General features: G+C 38.9%; 2 protein-coding genes across 4 annotated transcripts; both read left to right on the top strand.

Moving 5' to 3' along the window:
* The first annotated feature begins 547 nt into the window (after positions 1-547).
* On the top strand, positions 548-3,193 carry LOC121895824 (glucose-induced degradation protein 8-B homolog). The gene is made up of 5 exons (XM_042409300.1): positions 548-654; positions 1,027-1,156; positions 1,251-1,447; positions 1,582-1,779; positions 2,052-3,193. Exons 2-5 carry the CDS (start codon positions 1,039-1,041, stop codon positions 2,223-2,225), a joined length of 687 nt encoding a protein of 228 aa, XP_042265234.1. The 5' UTR covers positions 548-654; positions 1,027-1,038; the 3' UTR covers positions 2,226-3,193.
* A 1,513-nt stretch (positions 3,194-4,706) lies between these two features.
* On the top strand, positions 4,707-16,153 carry slc17a9b (solute carrier family 17 member 9b). Of its 3 annotated transcripts, none has more exons than XM_042410391.1 (14): positions 4,707-5,366; positions 5,504-5,700; positions 6,613-6,810; positions 7,409-7,548; positions 8,752-8,851; positions 8,973-9,103; positions 9,223-9,319; positions 10,178-10,274; positions 11,159-11,246; positions 11,385-11,419; positions 11,543-11,658; positions 12,788-12,843; positions 12,993-13,022; positions 13,436-16,153. In XM_042410391.1, the coding sequence occupies exons 2-14, from the start codon at positions 5,567-5,569 to the stop codon at positions 13,612-13,614; spliced, it is 1,401 nt and encodes a 466-aa protein (XP_042266325.1). In that variant the 5' UTR covers positions 4,707-5,366; positions 5,504-5,566; the 3' UTR covers positions 13,615-16,153. The 3 variants fall into 3 exon arrangements, with proteins under 3 accessions (XP_042266325.1, XP_042266324.1, XP_042266323.1); XM_042410390.1 differs by having other exon boundaries at positions 4,707-5,384; XM_042410389.1 differs by having other exon boundaries at positions 4,708-5,700.
* Positions 16,154-16,736: the final 583 nt, after the last annotated feature.

Genomic DNA, 16,736 nt, shown 5'->3' with positions numbered 1-16,736 from the left:
GGTATGCCTTTTGCATTAACTTAGAGAATTCAATTTTGATATTTATAGTTTTTAGCAAACTGGAAAAGATGTGCAAGACGTCTAGCCAAGGGGTACCAACACTCTTTTTCTTACAATAGAAACAAACTGCTTGGAGCAGATCAAAACTCAAAAATTCAAAAATCACTATTCAAAAATGTTGTTGCATTCTTCACATTCAATAACTAAAATAATTGAAATCATTGTGGATGTTATGTTCTCCTGTTTAAGCCAATTTAGTACCATAATATAGTATGTTTGTGAATGTTTTTTCTCCATAAACAAACGGAGTAAAACCTAAAGAATGCACTCTCTCTCTGCTCTCTGAAAGCTTCATTAATCACCCATTTATTAATGACTGATGGGGTGTTTATGAATACAAAAATAGATTTGAGAGGTTACTGTGAAGGGTCAGAATATGAGCAGTGTGTAAGAGTTAAAAAAGCTGTGTGGAGTATTATGAATGTGTAGGTAAGGTAAATTTACTGTAGGGGACAGCAGCACCACGTAACGTGTAGTTGGCGGTACCGGAAATAAGGAAACGAAAGGAGAAGAAGAAGAAGAAGACGAAGAAGAAGAGCCTCCCCCGTCGCTAGCTAGCTAGCTACTGCTGGGAAGTAGCGACAACATTTTCAGGTATTGTGAATAAAGTAACCATTATATTTACATAAGACTGTAGATGTATATTGATGTAAGACAATCAAATAAAAAAGCTCTCGTTCCGGATGTCTGTGTGCGATATAAATGCGCCAAAAGGGGGAAGTTGTCTTTGTTTTGGTCCGTGTTGACGAAAGTCAGGCTTTAATGTTGTGTTTTCATGAAAGGCCCAAACTGTTGTGACTCTGGATTTCCGGTGCCTTCTTGCTGTCAAACTGAAGAGCTAATTACCAAAACAGTTATAACGTTATATTATTATTCACCGTACCACGAGTTCAATATTGTCCGTGTCTGAGATGTTATTCTGTCATCACACAACACTCACAACATAAACATTCCCTTTATCTTCAGGATATCATCATAATGAGTTATGCAGAGAAGCCGGACGACATAACGAGGGAAGAGTGGATGGATAAACTCAACAATGTCCACATTCAGAGAGCTGATATGAACAGGCTCATCATGAACTACTTGGTAACAGGTAAAGTGTTTTTTTGGTGTTCAAAGTTTGTTTTCAATTCTCTATAAAGATCAACTGTGTGTGCAGGGTTTTCACCACGGTTTCTGCTCAACAGAGGGCTTCAAGGAAGCAGCAGAGAAGTTCAGGATGGAGTCTGGTATAGAGCCTAGTGTGGACTTGGATTCCCTTGATGAAAGGATTAAGATCAGAGAGATGATCCTGAAGGGACAGATCCAGGATGCTATTGCACTGATCAACAGTCTGCATCCAGAACTGCTGGATACCAACCGTTACCTCTACTTTCACCTACAGGTAAAATAAAATACAGCGCTTATCATTTACCACTTATAGTTTTTCTAGTGTGTACCATGTGCGTTTGTACTGCATGTCTTACAACATTCTGTTGTTTTCACTCCCCATTGCACCCGTGGCATTTGTGTTTGTAGCAGCAGCATCTGATTGAGCTGATTCGTTTGAGGGAGACCGAAGCTGCCCTTGAATTTGCCCAGTCACAGTTGGCAGAGCAGGGGGAGGAGAGCCGAGAATGTCTGACCGAGATGGAGAGGACACTGGCCCTGCTGGCATTTGATAACCCAGAAGAGTCACCTTTTGGAGATCTGCTCAATATGATGCAGAGACAAAAGGTAGGGTCAAACTATAAAAGTAAAGCTTGTACCTGGAGATGATCATCCTACACCAAACTATAAAAGTAGTTTTTGGCAGCATGAGTACACTGTTAGTGCTGCAGTTTTTCACCCACATTGTGGCAACTGATTTTCACTTTTTAATAGTCAAATTAATTACACATGAATTCCCTGATTTGTTTGGGGGTGGGAGCTACATGTCATTACTGAAGGTATAGAAAATTAATTGGTATACAAAGCAATAACATTACAACTATTTCTTTGTCTTTCAGATATGGAGTGAAGTGAACCAGTCTGTGCTAGACTATGAAAACAGGGAGTCAACACCCAAGCTGGCCAAGCTCCTGAAGCTACTGCTGTGGGCCCAAAACGAACTCGACCAAAAGAAAGTGAAGTATCCCAAAATGACAGACCTCAGCAAGGGAACAATTGAAGACCCAAAATAAGGACCCTAAGTGAAAACATACCAGAGCATTACAAAATGGACACATTTCCTTTATCTATTTATACCCCAAGAAACTGACTCATATATAGTACAACCTTTTCTTTTTTGTAAGGGTTGCTTTTTGATACTTTAATAACTTAGAATGTGCAAACTGGATTGATGGCATTTCAAAATGACCACTCACACGCAATTAACATGCAGACCATTATTTTACTTGGTATTATAATTTACATATTTGTTTATGTAAAATTAGTATAGATTTTTTTTCTTTTTGCATATTTCAGTTACACTAGTTTTTCTGTCTGTTGGCAGGGAAAGTTGGCAGAGGAGGGTGTGAATAAAGCCTAAATTAGGCTGTCACTTTCTGTGTGTGACCACTTAGAAGGGGCTAAGTTTGATGTTCAGGGAAAATGATTGGCTCAGTGTGCACTGCCTCATACAAACATATACTTTTCCTTACAAAAAACATACACATTTCATGTAGTAGTCTTTCAGTTAGTAGTCTATGTGATGGCAATAGCCAGAACAAGATACTTGGGATGTTTAAGACTACTGTGACTGTAAATTCAACTTTAGATTCTTACTGCATTATGGCTTGAAACATTACAAAAAGATGCTTACAGTGAGATTAACAAAGACAAGATACATACATACAAGCTATACATGATGGTAGTAATTAACAAGTGGGACAAGGCAAGATTCCTGGGAAGCTAAAAACTTTGCAGCAGACTGTGACTGTGCAAGCTTAAAGGCAGCCTCAGTTTCATACTGTTATAAAATATCAAAAGATATTAAAAGATGTGAATGGATAAATCTATGTCCACAGACATGGAGATACTTTTACGGATGGATTATTTATGGAATGAGTAGCTCTTTTGCGAAATTTGATGTGCTTTTTTTGCTGGAATATTATTTTGCAATAAAAGTGAATTTTAAAACTGGGCAAGTAATAAAGGACATTTAAGCTTGGAGTGTTTTCAATTCTGGATATTCCAAAGTGATACTGACAGCAGCAGAGGTGGAAAGTAATTGGTTACATTTACTTGAATACCGTACTTAAGTACAGATGTATGGTACTTGTACTTAAGTGTTTCTATTTTGTGGTATTTAATACTTCTACTTCACTACATTTGAGAGAGAAATATTGTACTTTTGACTCCATGACATCTGTCTGACAGCTAGTTCCTACAGCTTATTTAATTTTAATATTTACAATTTACAATACAATATAATTAACTTATATGAAGCATTGTTATAGATTAAACTGACCAATTACCTTAGTGGCTCAAATTAGCTCTACAACAACCAGATACAAGATTACATGCTAATGCATCAGTAACAGTAATCCAATGACATATACATGATACACACTATGACAGAAGCCATTCTATTTAATGAGCAGTGGTGGAGGAAGTATTTAGATCCTTCACTTAATTTAAAGTAGTAATGCTGCAATATAAAAATATTTCATTACAAGTAGAAGTCCTGCATTGATAATGTCACTTAAGTATAAGTACATATAAGTTTTATTAGCTAAATGTACTTTGAGTGTCAAAAGTAAAAGTACTCATAAGGCAGAAAATGTCCCCTGTAAATTATTGGATTAATATTACTGATACAAGTAGTTGGTCAAAGTTGGTCGGTGTGGAGCTAATTTTAACAATTTTATATATTGTTTGGTAGTTTAATGTATAACTGCAGAATATTTCATAAGATCATGACATGTTTCGTGTGTAAAATTTAGATCTGTTAACTAAAGGTGTTAAATATAGTAAAGTATAGTATTTACTCTGAATTATAATGTCAGAATCAGAATCATCTTTACTGGTCAAGTATATTTATGCATGCAAGGAATTTGACTGAGTTTAGTGGCTCTCAGTGTATTCACACACAACACAACAATCTTCAGAAAGATATACAAGGAATGACTCTATGCAGGTGAAACTGTTTCTGTGAACGATACAAATAGTTCAAAGAAGTGAAGAGTGCACAGAGTGCTGAGATAAATATTGAATGGTAAAAAAAAAAGTGACATGTTACTTTATATACATATAATAGGTAGTTATGTACAGTATACAGCCTGTTCAAATATACAGTAATGAATGACATGTATTGCACATTTTGTATTTTAGACTAAAATAAGTATATATAAGTCGCAGGTGCAGTGGGTACTATAGTAATGTAGCCTACTTAAGCAGTACTTGAGTAAATGTACTTATTACATTGCATCACTATTTATTTCTCTTTAGCATCAAAAAGTACATTTTGCTCATAATATGTACTATACTTGAATAAAATTTTGAATGACTTTTGTGATGGAGTTTTTTTTTTAAATTTAGATTGAGGTATTTTAACTTTAGTAAAGGATGTTATTCTTCATTATTCTATTTTATTGTGTTATTTGTTACTTATCTGTATATGTAGCTATATTTTTTAACAGCAACATCAAGTCTGTTTATGTACATTTTTTGTTTTTATTTCACACTTGCTTCGGCAATGTAAACCAGTGGTTCTCAAACTTTTTCACGTCAAGAACCCCTAAACTGACATAAATTATACCACAGATCCCCATTTGATAAGATGTCCCAGGGGTCCCCCATCTGATAAGATTTCTGAGTACTTCTTCCATCAGCAGCTGCTAAAAGTTGTGCTGAATGCAGACTCTTACATAACGACTGCCTGCTAACTCATGTATCCAGGGGCAGAGGGACCACTCAAAACAACCTTGCAGGCACTGCGCATATCTCTGCCCCGCAGCCTGACAGCCACAGCAGCTTCTCAGCACTGACACCATCGCGTCTTCATCAAGAGGCAAGGACAGGTCAGGGAGGAGAGTACATCCTGGTGCTCTAATGATGCTCCCACAGTTACATTTCTAAATTGCACCGTCATGACTGAAGAGGGACCGGAGCCAGAGGCGCCTCTCGGGTGGTTTGGATGATGCTGTAATGGATGAATCAGCTGACTAGACAGTTGAAGCCGGTTTAGAAACATACTAAATCACTTCCTGATTAACCCTACCGATCACAAGAAGAACTGCGTGGCTGTGCGGGAGCAGGAGGAGGAGGCTGGGGAGAAAAACTGACACGTGGATTACTCCTCCTCGGGCACCAGGAAAAACAAGACTCCCTCCTCCAGCTCAGTTCCGTCACCATCGCTTGTTAGTCCAGGATATGGATTTAAATCTCGAGATATAACACTTTATGAAAAGGTTTGTTTGTTTGTTTGTTTGTTTTGCCAGCCCCCCTTCAACGTTTACTTTTCTGTCTGATCGACCAGGAAAGAGATCGAAAGTAACATAGCAGAAGCGGTTGAAAGGAGGCTGCTGTTACCTCGCGTTGAATGGCAGTTATTCAAAAATATGGCAAGAACTATAGTCCAGATTTGGCCTGTCACAAGGAAAACCATCCGTCTGACAAGATCGGAGTACCTGGATGTCATAAGAAGTGGCCTGAACACAACACCAACTGGTCGAGGTAACATTTCACACCCTGATAGAAACAGTACATTCAACAGTGCTAATTGATTTTCGTGTTTACTCATATTTCAGCAACTGCCATCAATTATCCCCCAAAGCTCCCAAAGATAACCTATCTATATTTATGCTTTTTACTAACTCATGTCTTAAAAGCTGAAAGGCCCTGCATCAGGACTTTAAGCACATCTGAGCCTTTTTGTTATTAAAGTGCTTCTATGTGGCAGTTAGTGAAATGACACGTGTCATCTATTCGTTTGATGGCTCCATAACGTTTCTTTTTTATGTAGTTAGTTTTATTTCCACATATGTCAACTGGTTTGTAAAGAAGGAAGTAAGTCGTACTTCCTTAAAGAAACATGATTAAAAGATAAATAAATTATATAGTTGTGACAGTATACTCTTAAGGTAATTTTCCTTTCTTTGGGGCGGGTTTTCTCTAAACCAGTGGTTGTCAAGGTGAGGTCCCGGGACCCCGGGGGTCCTTGAGGGGGTCCCTAGCAAAAACAGGGAATCATTTCTTTTCACTCTAAGTAACACAATGACACAGTGTATGACTATTTTGGTTATGGGTTTCATACTCTTTCTGTAATAAACATTTAAAAGCAAAAATCTTATCAGATGGGGAACCATGGGACAAAATCTTATCAAATGGGGGTCTAATTTGTGTCAGTTTAGGGGTCCTTGACGTGAAAAAGTTTGAGAACCACTGCTCTGTACCATAACAATGTAATAACTCTCATCTTCACTTTAATGAAGCCATTTTAGCCCCTGCTCAATCTTGTTAAGAGTGCAACCAAAGTCAGGGCTGTAATTCCCTCCCCCCAGTTTGATGACTCTTTGTAAGTCCAAAGTTTGCACCCAAATGTTGTCTACGTGTAACTTCAATCCATTCTGCTTCCCTCCTGTGCAGACCAGTGGCGAGGGTATGGACGGTGGTGCTACTGCTTGGGACATGCCTCCTATACTGTGCCCGAGTGGCAATGCCCATTTGTGCCGTCAGTATGTCAGAGCAGTTCAGCTGGAGCAAGAGGGAGTCCGGCATGGTTCTGGGCAGCTTCTTCTGGGGCTACTGCTTCACCCAGGTGTTTGGAGGCTACGTCAGTGACCGGTGGGCAGCCCTTTGAGCTTAAACAGTAGTCATGCCGTGAGATAACAGTGGTGTGAGGATACAGAATTCAGCTGTGTCTACAGTACTGTGTTATCAGTAATGTGACGCTAGTCTTCGATTAACACCAGTTTTCCTTTCACGGCCTTTCAACTGTCATTTGCCAGTACATTACTGCCACTGATGCGAATAGCCAAGCTTTGTTTGCTCAGTCTGGACAGATAATGCAGCTGATAAAACTAGATGTCCTCTTTGTACTATCATGTTGTTAACTCTTGAAAGCTCATAATGTCATAAACTGATAGGCTGCTTATGTGTTTGAAGAGTTTTATTCAATCCACAATGTTCACCTCAAAGTTAATTGTCCAGAATTATTCCTCAAAATGCTCATTTTGTCTGTAGATATATTAAAATCATATAACTTTAACTTCCATAGTGTCTAACTTTAGTGATACTTTTACTAGATTTATTTTTCTAGCAGAATTGCACATCTCATTTTCAGGAGTTCACAAGTCATCCAAGAGATCACAACCTAAGTAATAAGCAGCTCTCTGATCAGTCAGAAGTTAAAGCCAGTACAATCTGTATTCTGTGTCCACAGGGTGGGTGGGGAGAAGGTCCTCCTGCTGTCTGCAGCAGCCTGGGGGTCGATGACAGCCTTCACCCCCATCTTGGCTCATTTCTGCTCCCAGCCAATCCTCTCCATGACTCTGGCCCGCTTCCTCATGGGTCTGTTGCAAGGTGAGATGAGTGGCTTTTTAAAAAGTGTGCAAGATGAATTTCAACTTGAGAATAAGTCACAGAGGTCAAACATAATTCTCTTAAAACTTTTTTTCTCTTACCAGACATTGAGAAAACTAGTCTTTACTTTTTTCAAGGACATCATTGTTCAACATATTTAAAATGTCTGCTACTTAGTGTCTGGCTTTGATTTGATAACAAAATCACACTTGTCACTATTAATGCATAAAATGATGCGGTCCCTAAATATACAGTATCTCAGATCTATTTGCTCCATACAAACCACCCTGCACCCTTTGCTTAAAGGGAGCAGAACGTCTTGTTATACTACGTATTCACACAAAATAATTTGGATGCAGTGTCATTTCACATACCGCTTTGTGTCCTATGCACCAGCTTGCTGTCTGTGTCAGGGCATTAGATACAGCACACACATATTAAAGTCTGAGTCAATTTTGCTGTTTGTCTTTTCTGTTATGATTAAAATGTGTCACTTTGTATTGCATTCTCATCTAAAACCAGTGAAAAGCCCTTTAAGAATTAAAACTGATCTGATTTGAAAGTATTCCACTGCCAAGATAACAATGTAGCATTGAAACCACTGTCACATTACATTTTCATATTTTAAGTTTGATCACAGCAGGAGATTCCACATCTTTGTTACTTCAATCTGAACCCTGCAGCTGTGTCTGCTTTGGTAAAAGTACAGATTCTATGTAGTACCACAGGCCTCTTTTACAAGACGAGCATTTGTATTTTCATTTGTATTTCATCTAAAAGGGGAAATGGATGACTTATTGAGTATAACTATATAACTATATATATATATAAAACTACAACTATATGACATATGAATAACAGCATCATTTATTTGTCATTTGGTTATTTGGCTTGAGAACAGGAATTAATATTCTTCACAGGCAGGGTGATTTAGGACTGTCATAAAATGACTTTTGGCTGCATGCTCATGTTCCAAAACACAGGTGCTCCTGTTTCTGGATTTTAAATCATTCAGCTGCTGCCAAATTATTTGCCACGTTATTCACATTGCTAAAAAAAATCTCACTGTTTTCCGTCAACTTTTGTATATGTTTGTTTTGTGCAATGAAATAGTGAAGTGTATAGATTGCTTGCCTCTTTTAATTCTTTTTGGCATTTTCTTTCTAAACACTGATCAATTGTATTTCTCTGTCTTGATTTTAGGAGTTCATTACCCTTCCTTGGCGAGTCTGTGCTCTCAAAAGGTGGTGGAGAGTGAGAGAGGCTTTCTCATGAGCACCGTGGGTAGTGGCTCCTACCTGGGGTGAGTCAAGTCTTACGCAATAAATGGGGAATGCTGGGAACGTGTCGGGTGTTTTCTCTGTACTTTCTTATAATGTTGAAATATCTGACTTGTCATGTCTTGTTGTGACTTTTTTTTACAGCACCCTGGTGATTGGAGGGGCTGGCTCCCTCATGCTGGACCTGTACGGTTGGGAGAGTGTTTTCTATGTGTCTGGTCTGCTCTCAGTCCTGTGGGCCTACTGCATGTGGAAATATCTACTCAAAGGAGAAGGCAAGTGAATCTTTAACTGTAGTGTCGCTGCATGCTCCTATCTTGTGGCTGCTTATTTGTATAGCTGGAGTCAGTGTCCTCTTGTATACCCATGTGTCTGTGTTCATTTGTGTTTGCAGGGCCTATCATCACCCTAGAGTCCCTAGGAAGTGGTGGGCCCCAGTCCAAACTGACCAAAAGACATTGGTTACGGCTCTTCAAACAACCTGCAGTCTGGTGAGACAAAGATAAAGGGAGTGTGTGTGTGTGTGGGTGTGAGAGTATGGGCAAATTGGTGTGTCTGTGCATGCATTTTGTATTTGTGTGGCTCATTTGCCCATGTTCTGTCGTCATATTCAAATGTAGGAGCAGCTATAATTATGGTTAGACTATAATCCCAATTCTGTCATTTTATGTATTTTGCAACTATGGGAAGATGAGCTGGGTGATGAGCTGAAAATGAGAAATTCAGAAGAAGAGTTTAACTGAAAGATTTTAGAAATGTATTAAACATATCTCAAACTTGACAGATCTTAACTTATTTAGGAGATCTCTGTAATACAACCCCTTTCTGTAGACTCTAATGTTATATGTACCAGATTTAAGAATAGCAGGTCTCTGGTTGCCTCAGCTGTCTGTTAATGTCTCTGATATTGAGTTCTTCCATGTCCCTCCAGTCGCTCCCTGTGGCCTAGATATTTATATACTGTACGGCAACTGATACGCTCCATTTACAGTGACAGGGAGAACCTCTGTGCTTTTATTTGATGTATGTGATCTACCTTGAAGGTAACAGATTAGAAGATAGTTTGGTGGCTGTGGGCTTAAAATATACACAAACTCACAAAGCTTTCAACCACATGCTACTCGCCTTAACACTGATATGATTTAGAGAGGAAAATAACAGTCATCACACAGGTAGGAAGGAGGTGAACTTTTACTCCTGTCAAATTAACAGACATAGCTCAAAGAAATGGGACATTGTCTTTCTCAACAACAGTGAGCAACCTTTTGTATTCCTACACAGTATGTGTAAATATACTTATAATGTATTTATGCTGTCTATTTGTCTCTCTCTTTTAATTCCCCAACAAGTGCTGTGATCGTTACACACCTTTGCACAGCAAGCACCTTCTTCACTCTGTTGTCGTGGCTGCCAACATTCTTTAAAGACACTTTCCCTGACGCCAAGGTAACCACACCACCTTTTTATCGTCCTATTGATCACACATTTGACCTCTGGATCACAGGAAAAAGGGTTAAAAGCAAGAATGACTGGCCTTCACCAAGACTAAGAGTCTAACATCAGCATGCTAATGTGCTCATAGCAACAATGCTAACAGCTGATATTTAGCAGGTATAATGTTTTATCATATTCACCATCTAAGTTCTGCGTGTTTGCATTCTAACATTTGCCAATTGGCACTAAACACAAAGTACAGCTAAGGCCAGTGGGAATGTCGTTTGTTTTTCAGGTATTTGGTCACAAACATGGGCGTAGATTTGTGTATGGACGGTAGGGACATGTCCCTACTAATATCAAGGTGTTGCTGGATTGTCCCTACCAAAAGTAAAAATCAGAGAAAAAATCATGATACAGGTCCAGTTTCAGGCAAGTCAGCAAATGCATATTCAGTAAAGTAAACATTTTGCAGAGTCAGGCTCTTTATGTGTGTATGTGTGTGTGCACATGTGCCTATGAAAGAGAAGAATGACAGAGAGCAAGTGCACATACACAATTATTTTGGCCGTCTGACAAAAAATGTCCTTACCGAAGCTAAAACCAAACCTACGCCCTTGGTCACAAACCAAAGTACTGGACAAATTGAAATTGCTAGAGAAAAACCAAAGTCAGTAGGATTCATCCATTGGAGTGTCTGTACAAATTTCCATGGCAATCCATCCACTAGTTGTTGAGATAGACTGTATATTTCAGTCTAGACCAAAGCGATGGACCGACTGACATTGTCATAAACAACAGCTGAACACCAACTTTCTATAAACGAACTATGAAACACTTGATGTTCCCTGCTGTTCCTGGTTAAGTTCATTCACTGAAAATACGTTTCCCTCCAGGGTTGGGTGTTCAATGTCATTCCCTGGTTGGTGGCCATTCCCTCATCCCTCTTCAGTGGCTGCCTATCTGACCACCTCATCAGTCAAGGTAGAGCAAACAAACCTCTCTTCACAACTTCCTAAGGGCACCTCAAGAGCACATTTCCAAATCTACTCTAAATGCAGTTTGTTTTTGAAAAAGCAGCAGTGTAATTGCCCGTCCTACTTTGTCTCTTCACCCCACCAGGCTTTGATACAGCCTCAGTGAGGAAGTTGATGCAGGTATAGTACTCAGTCCACAATTTCCACAATGGTCCTCTTTCATTTTCTTTCATGAACTTGTACATAATACCTTCTGTAACATTTTGATTTATGCGTTTTTGTGTGCATTCATCCCTCTCTTAGTTTTTTTCAATGGGTGTTTCCAGTGTGTTTACCCTTCTTCTATGTGGCAACACCACCTTTCCCTGGGCTGTAGCATTTGTGTCTGCCACCATGGGCCTCACCACCTTCAGTCACAGGTACTGGCACCCAAAATCTCCTCACACTCTATCTCTGGCCTTGAAACAACACCTTTTTTTGAGATTTGAATGTGGTATTCTGTGAGGTTCAGTTTGTCAGTTTTGTGTTCATATTGCTGTTTTGTTTTGTATTCTCCCTTTTGCTGATACCATTCAAAACTACTCTGTTTGAGCCTGTTTTCGACTGACTCATATTATGCTGTTTTGCCCACTGAGCTTTTCGAGAGCATCTTGGCAGTGTCCCAACTTATATTAGGCCTGCTGCCAGAAAATTTAGTCAGCTGTTTGACACTCCCTTTATTCATTCTGGAAAAGGACATGTCTGCTAAAAACAAGTAATAAATATGTACTTTAACTCTCAAAAAAGGCAAAATAATCTCCTAAAACAGATGAGCACTGTAGTTTTTAGCAAACACTACTCAAACAAGAGTAAATAGTACATTTGTTGGGTACATTTTCAACAGCAGATTAATACACATTTGGTGCTGTAGTGAGTATTTATGGCAGCAGGAACATGTATGTGGGATTGACTCAAAATATACTACAGTGGCCCTGTTCGTGCTAATGAAGGAACGTATCACCCAGTGCAACAGTGTGGCTCATTTATGTGTATTTGATAGTTTTTGGACAACAATGGAGCTTTATGACAGAGGCAAATGCTTTGGCTTTATGAACAATAATTGTCAGCAGGATCAATTCATATTTGGTTTTGGTCTTTACATGGTATTTGTTGATGATAAAAAATAAATATACCAGAAGTATTCTTTAACCTGTGAGTATGTTTGCTTTACTTAATGCCTAAACAAATGATTGCATACAAAAGACAGGTGGTTGAACATTGTAGGGTGAGCCGTTACTGAGGCAGAACCAAACGATGTGGTAATGTGACCACAAGTATGAGGAAGCCTCAACTCTGCAGTGTGATAAGCTAACGTCCTGTTTCATACTGTATGACCTTATAATGTGTTTTTCTGATAAGTTGTTTGTGAATTTATATTTATATTTTGTTCCTCTAATAATTGATAATAAATAGATTTGTCAAGCTAATTATTAGTCCTTGGGAATGCATATAGAGTCAGTTTTGCACCTTATAAGATGAAATAGCTAATGACACGTATTTCTTCTACAGTGGTGTATCTGTGAATGTTCAAGATCTTGCTCCATCCTGTGCTGGAGCTTTATTTGGTAAGTTTAAAGAATATTACCAAAATTTCGGACAACTTTTTAATACAAAACCCTTTTCTCACTGTCATAACAGATGATTATTTAATCCACAGATGGAATTTTAATAAAGTCTTACATTTTACATGTTTGTGTCCACATTTCTTTTACAGGTGTTATGAATACATGTGGTGCTTTCTCAGGTGAGTTCCTGTGATTTCAGCAGACAGCAACACTAAAAAACAAAACTCTGTGATGAATCTTTCACCAGCAGTTGCTAATTTTTTTTTCTCTATTAAGTGAAATAATTAATCCACTTCTCTAAATTCAGACTTTGAGCTGATGTGTCTGCTGTCAGTCATGTTTCATGGCTCCGAGGTGCCATGCATATTTCATCAAGGAAGCATAATGGAGTTTGTGTCAGATGAATAAAACAGGGAATACAGGATGACAGACACTCGGTGGTCCAGTGAGGGAGGTCGAATGGACTGTGACATTTTCTCTGTGGAAAACTGAACTGAACTATCACACTGAAGATACTGTGTCCTTTGTTTATACCTTTTAGATAATATACTATTTATGTTGACATGGTGTGTGTATGTGTGTTCCTGTGCAGGGGTCCTAATGGTGTATTTCTCGGGGTATCTCATCGAGACCACAGGCTCATGGGCGTCTGTGTTTGCCCTCATCACCACAGTCAATCTGCTGGGTCTCTGCACCTTCCTGGCCTTTGCTGAGGCCCGACGGGTCGACATTGACTCTAGTAAGATCCGCCATCACAACATCCACATCTAAATCATTAGTCAACAGAGGGACCAGAGTGCTATTACCCAATGGACGTGCGACCTTGGGCGACCAGCAGCTGCGACATTATCAACATTGGAGAACTAGCTGATGGATATCAAGTGATCAAATGATAAAACCTGCATACATACAAGATCTGAGAAACTTTGATTGGCGCCGTGTCTGGTTGAGGAAATACTGCAACAGTAACTGTAAAGCACACAGCAGAGTCTGCACAATGTTACTGAAAAATCTTGTGGAACTAAAGCCTTGAATCCTAAAAGAACACAGCTGTGTTAGAGGATGCTCTGTCAGTTCAGGGAGGATGTGGACCAGTAAAGATTTCAGGAACTACCTCCAGGTCCCAGCTTGTGCAGTACATGATGTTTAAACAGTTCCTGAGTTCCTGTTATGCTTGTTATTTGTTACAGAATGTGTTACTAAGGACTAGCAAAGTCACAGAGATTGTTATCCGAAAGCGGCAGCTCACTGTTTTGGTGTGTTTTTGTGTGTGTAAGAGGAGCTGTGAGGGTGATGGATGTGTCTCAGGAGCTCCCTGACAGCTGTGACAGACCAAGGTGGTGTGTTCTTACCCTGCGGGGATGGGGGAGGCGATGGGGGCACTTGTAGGTGACGCAGGGAGAGGCCAGCCTCTCTTACTTATGTCTTTTATTAGTACGCCCCATTCACCCATCACTGAGAGAACTGTCTGAGTGACACCTCATTACCCAGCCACTAATTACTTGGCAGGCGCTCTAATGTCCTGTACAATTTACCTTCAGTAGTCTCCGTCTCCATGGTTACAAGCTCATCTTATCATTACAGTTCAGAGGGGGCGGGAGGGGTCATGGAAAGCTTTATGTAACAAAGCTTTGACTGAATGCGTTCTCCCTGTTTGTCGTCTTGAAGAATATGTTTCAAGTGAGAAGACCAAAGGTTATAACATATTTTTACTTTCCTTTTTTGTGATTGCATGTAATAGAAATACCTCAATTATTTTGAGTACTTATATATTTATATGGTTTAATTTTTTTTGTCAATTTTAAAAGTTTTTTTTTTTTTAGAGAAAATAAATATATTAAGTTGACAGAAAAATAAATATATTAGGTAAGATGAAACAAAATCATAGCAGGTTATCAAAAATGTGACGCAGTATGAAAAACCTAGTCTAGTTTACTCATTTTTTCTTCTTTCCTGACATGCACTTTCATGTCTTAGGAGACAGGAGTGGTGGAAAGAAACTTGTCCATATTATTATCTTGGTGACTTAACATTATTATTGAATAGGTGCCAGACAGGGAATGATGTCAATAGTTGAGAAGGAGATGGTTAGCCAGGAGAAGGCTCATTCACTTGATGGTGTCTGAGCAAGTATCTCTTTACTCTGAGTCATCAAGGAAATTTTAAATACCATGTTTTCCTTTGCTACATACTTAACATTTTACACACATGACATGATGAATGTTGCAGGACAGGTAAGAGGGTTAAAAATAACCTCGGGTTCAGCTCAGTTGAGGAAGTGAAGACCATTTGGTGTGATGTAATTACTACAAATGTAGCAGCATAAAGCTAAGAGCAGAGTTCCGGCCGAATGTTGAAATGATTGTTTGTAGCATTTAGCTTTGGCGTTCACAGCACAGTTTTACTGTTTCCATTTTACATTTAGATGCTTACTTTACATCTGTTTTTTAAATCTATGCATTTTATTATTTTTGTACCTGATTGAAGAAATGAGAGAACTGCTAGACGCGCATAGCATGGTCACACAGTGTCATTTATTTATCATTGCGTGTGTCAGTTCTTCTTGTGATTCACATACAAAGGCACATAGGTATGTTTCCTTAGACATTGACTGTAGACACTTTGAAGTGTATCCATTTTGTCTGTGCAGACTTGATTTCTGAAATGCCCAATACATTCCTTACATTGTCATGGTCAGTTACAAAAATGTGAAAATAAGAGGTTAATCAAAACTTTGAGTCAAGATATTTTTTCTGTACATCAAACATATTTAGATTATTTGTGTCTATGTGTTGCAAAGACACATAAATCTATAATATATAGAATACTTTATTTTGATATTTTATCTGAAGTCTGACACCAAATGTCACTTTAAATCTGTACATACACTATGTTTTTTAGTGATCATACACAAATTATATGCCCTTTGACCTTTTGGATACACAAATTAAGTCTATTTACTGTACATAAGAGCAATGTACAACCTTTAACATTATGTTCAACACTTTTCGTCAAACCAATGCCCCACATTCCTCAGATGTTTGAGCTGCCTTAGCAGATGTGCATTATTTACCGCTGCCTTCATTGCTTGTTCCTTTTTTTTTTATCTGTTCTTGTGTGTTGACATCCTGCAAAATGTAAAACATTTCCATGATAAATAGCTGGAGTTCTGATCGCCAACATATCTCACTGTAGGTTCCTGGAAGCCTTCTGACAAAGAGTTTTTGATAATATGTAAGATATCTATTATAAAACTATAACTGCAGAAAAAGCAGTATTCTAATGCTTTTAAGATATGTTGTATTTAAAAATGTACATTAACTTTGAATAAAAATATATTTTGTCAACATTGGTGAGCTGTTTCAGTATGATGCGCTATCTATGCTTGCATCTGCATGTATTTTCTCTGTAGAGCCACAGAGAGGCAGCACAGTGTTAATAATGAGGAGAGCACATGGGGCCAACTAGCCTTCAGAGTCAAGTACTTTACAAACATGTTCTGTGATGTAGAATCTCTATATTCTCTTATGAAATAATTACTAATCTGACTTCAAATTACATCAAATATTACTCATGATTACATGAAAGAGCATTTTCACACACCTATGGACTACATACAGGTCATACAAGGTTTTCCACTCTGAAACTGAGAACCTTTTGCCTGTTCATCTGGAGCCAGTTCTGCCTTTGGATCAGCTGCTGAACAGGTTCTGTCCCATTCACACTGGCGACTCACTACAGGCCCAGATCCCGAGTCCGGGCCAGCAGGACGTATGTGGTGGCACCATATGGCAGGATGCTGTGTGCCATGTTGGCTAGCTGGCACTGCCCACGTGTGAATGGCCAGACGCTAGTCAACCCAACCCACTCCATCTCATGGGACCGAAAGGCTC

This window comes from Thunnus maccoyii, chromosome 4, assembly GCF_910596095.1.
Source record: "Thunnus maccoyii chromosome 4, fThuMac1.1, whole genome shotgun sequence".
In the NCBI taxonomy this organism is placed as follows: Eukaryota; Metazoa; Chordata; class Actinopteri; order Scombriformes; family Scombridae; genus Thunnus; species Thunnus maccoyii.
The sequence above is the reverse complement of the archived record's forward strand: the minus strand, read 5'-3'. Positions and strand labels throughout refer to the sequence as shown.

Bases quoted from the DNA above. Each gene is read 5' to 3' on its own strand.
- slc17a9b (XM_042410391.1), top strand. From the start codon at position 5,567: ATGGCAGTTATTCAAAAATATGGCAAGAACTATAGTCCAGATTTGGCC. The intron at 6,811-7,408 runs GTGGGCAGCCCT...CTGTGTCCACAG, and splicing joins GGAGGCTACGTCAGTGACCG to GGTGGGTGGGGAGAAGGTCC. The intron at 11,659-12,787 runs GTACTGGCACCC...TTTCTTCTACAG, and splicing joins CTCACCACCTTCAGTCACAG to TGGTGTATCTGTGAATGTTC.
- LOC121895824 (XM_042409300.1), top strand. From the start codon at position 1,039: ATGAGTTATGCAGAGAAGCCGGACGACATAACGAGGGAAGAGTGGATG. The intron at 1,448-1,581 runs GTAAAATAAAAT...TTGTGTTTGTAG, and splicing joins ACCTCTACTTTCACCTACAG to CAGCAGCATCTGATTGAGCT. The intron at 1,780-2,051 runs GTAGGGTCAAAC...TTTGTCTTTCAG, and splicing joins ATATGATGCAGAGACAAAAG to ATATGGAGTGAAGTGAACCA.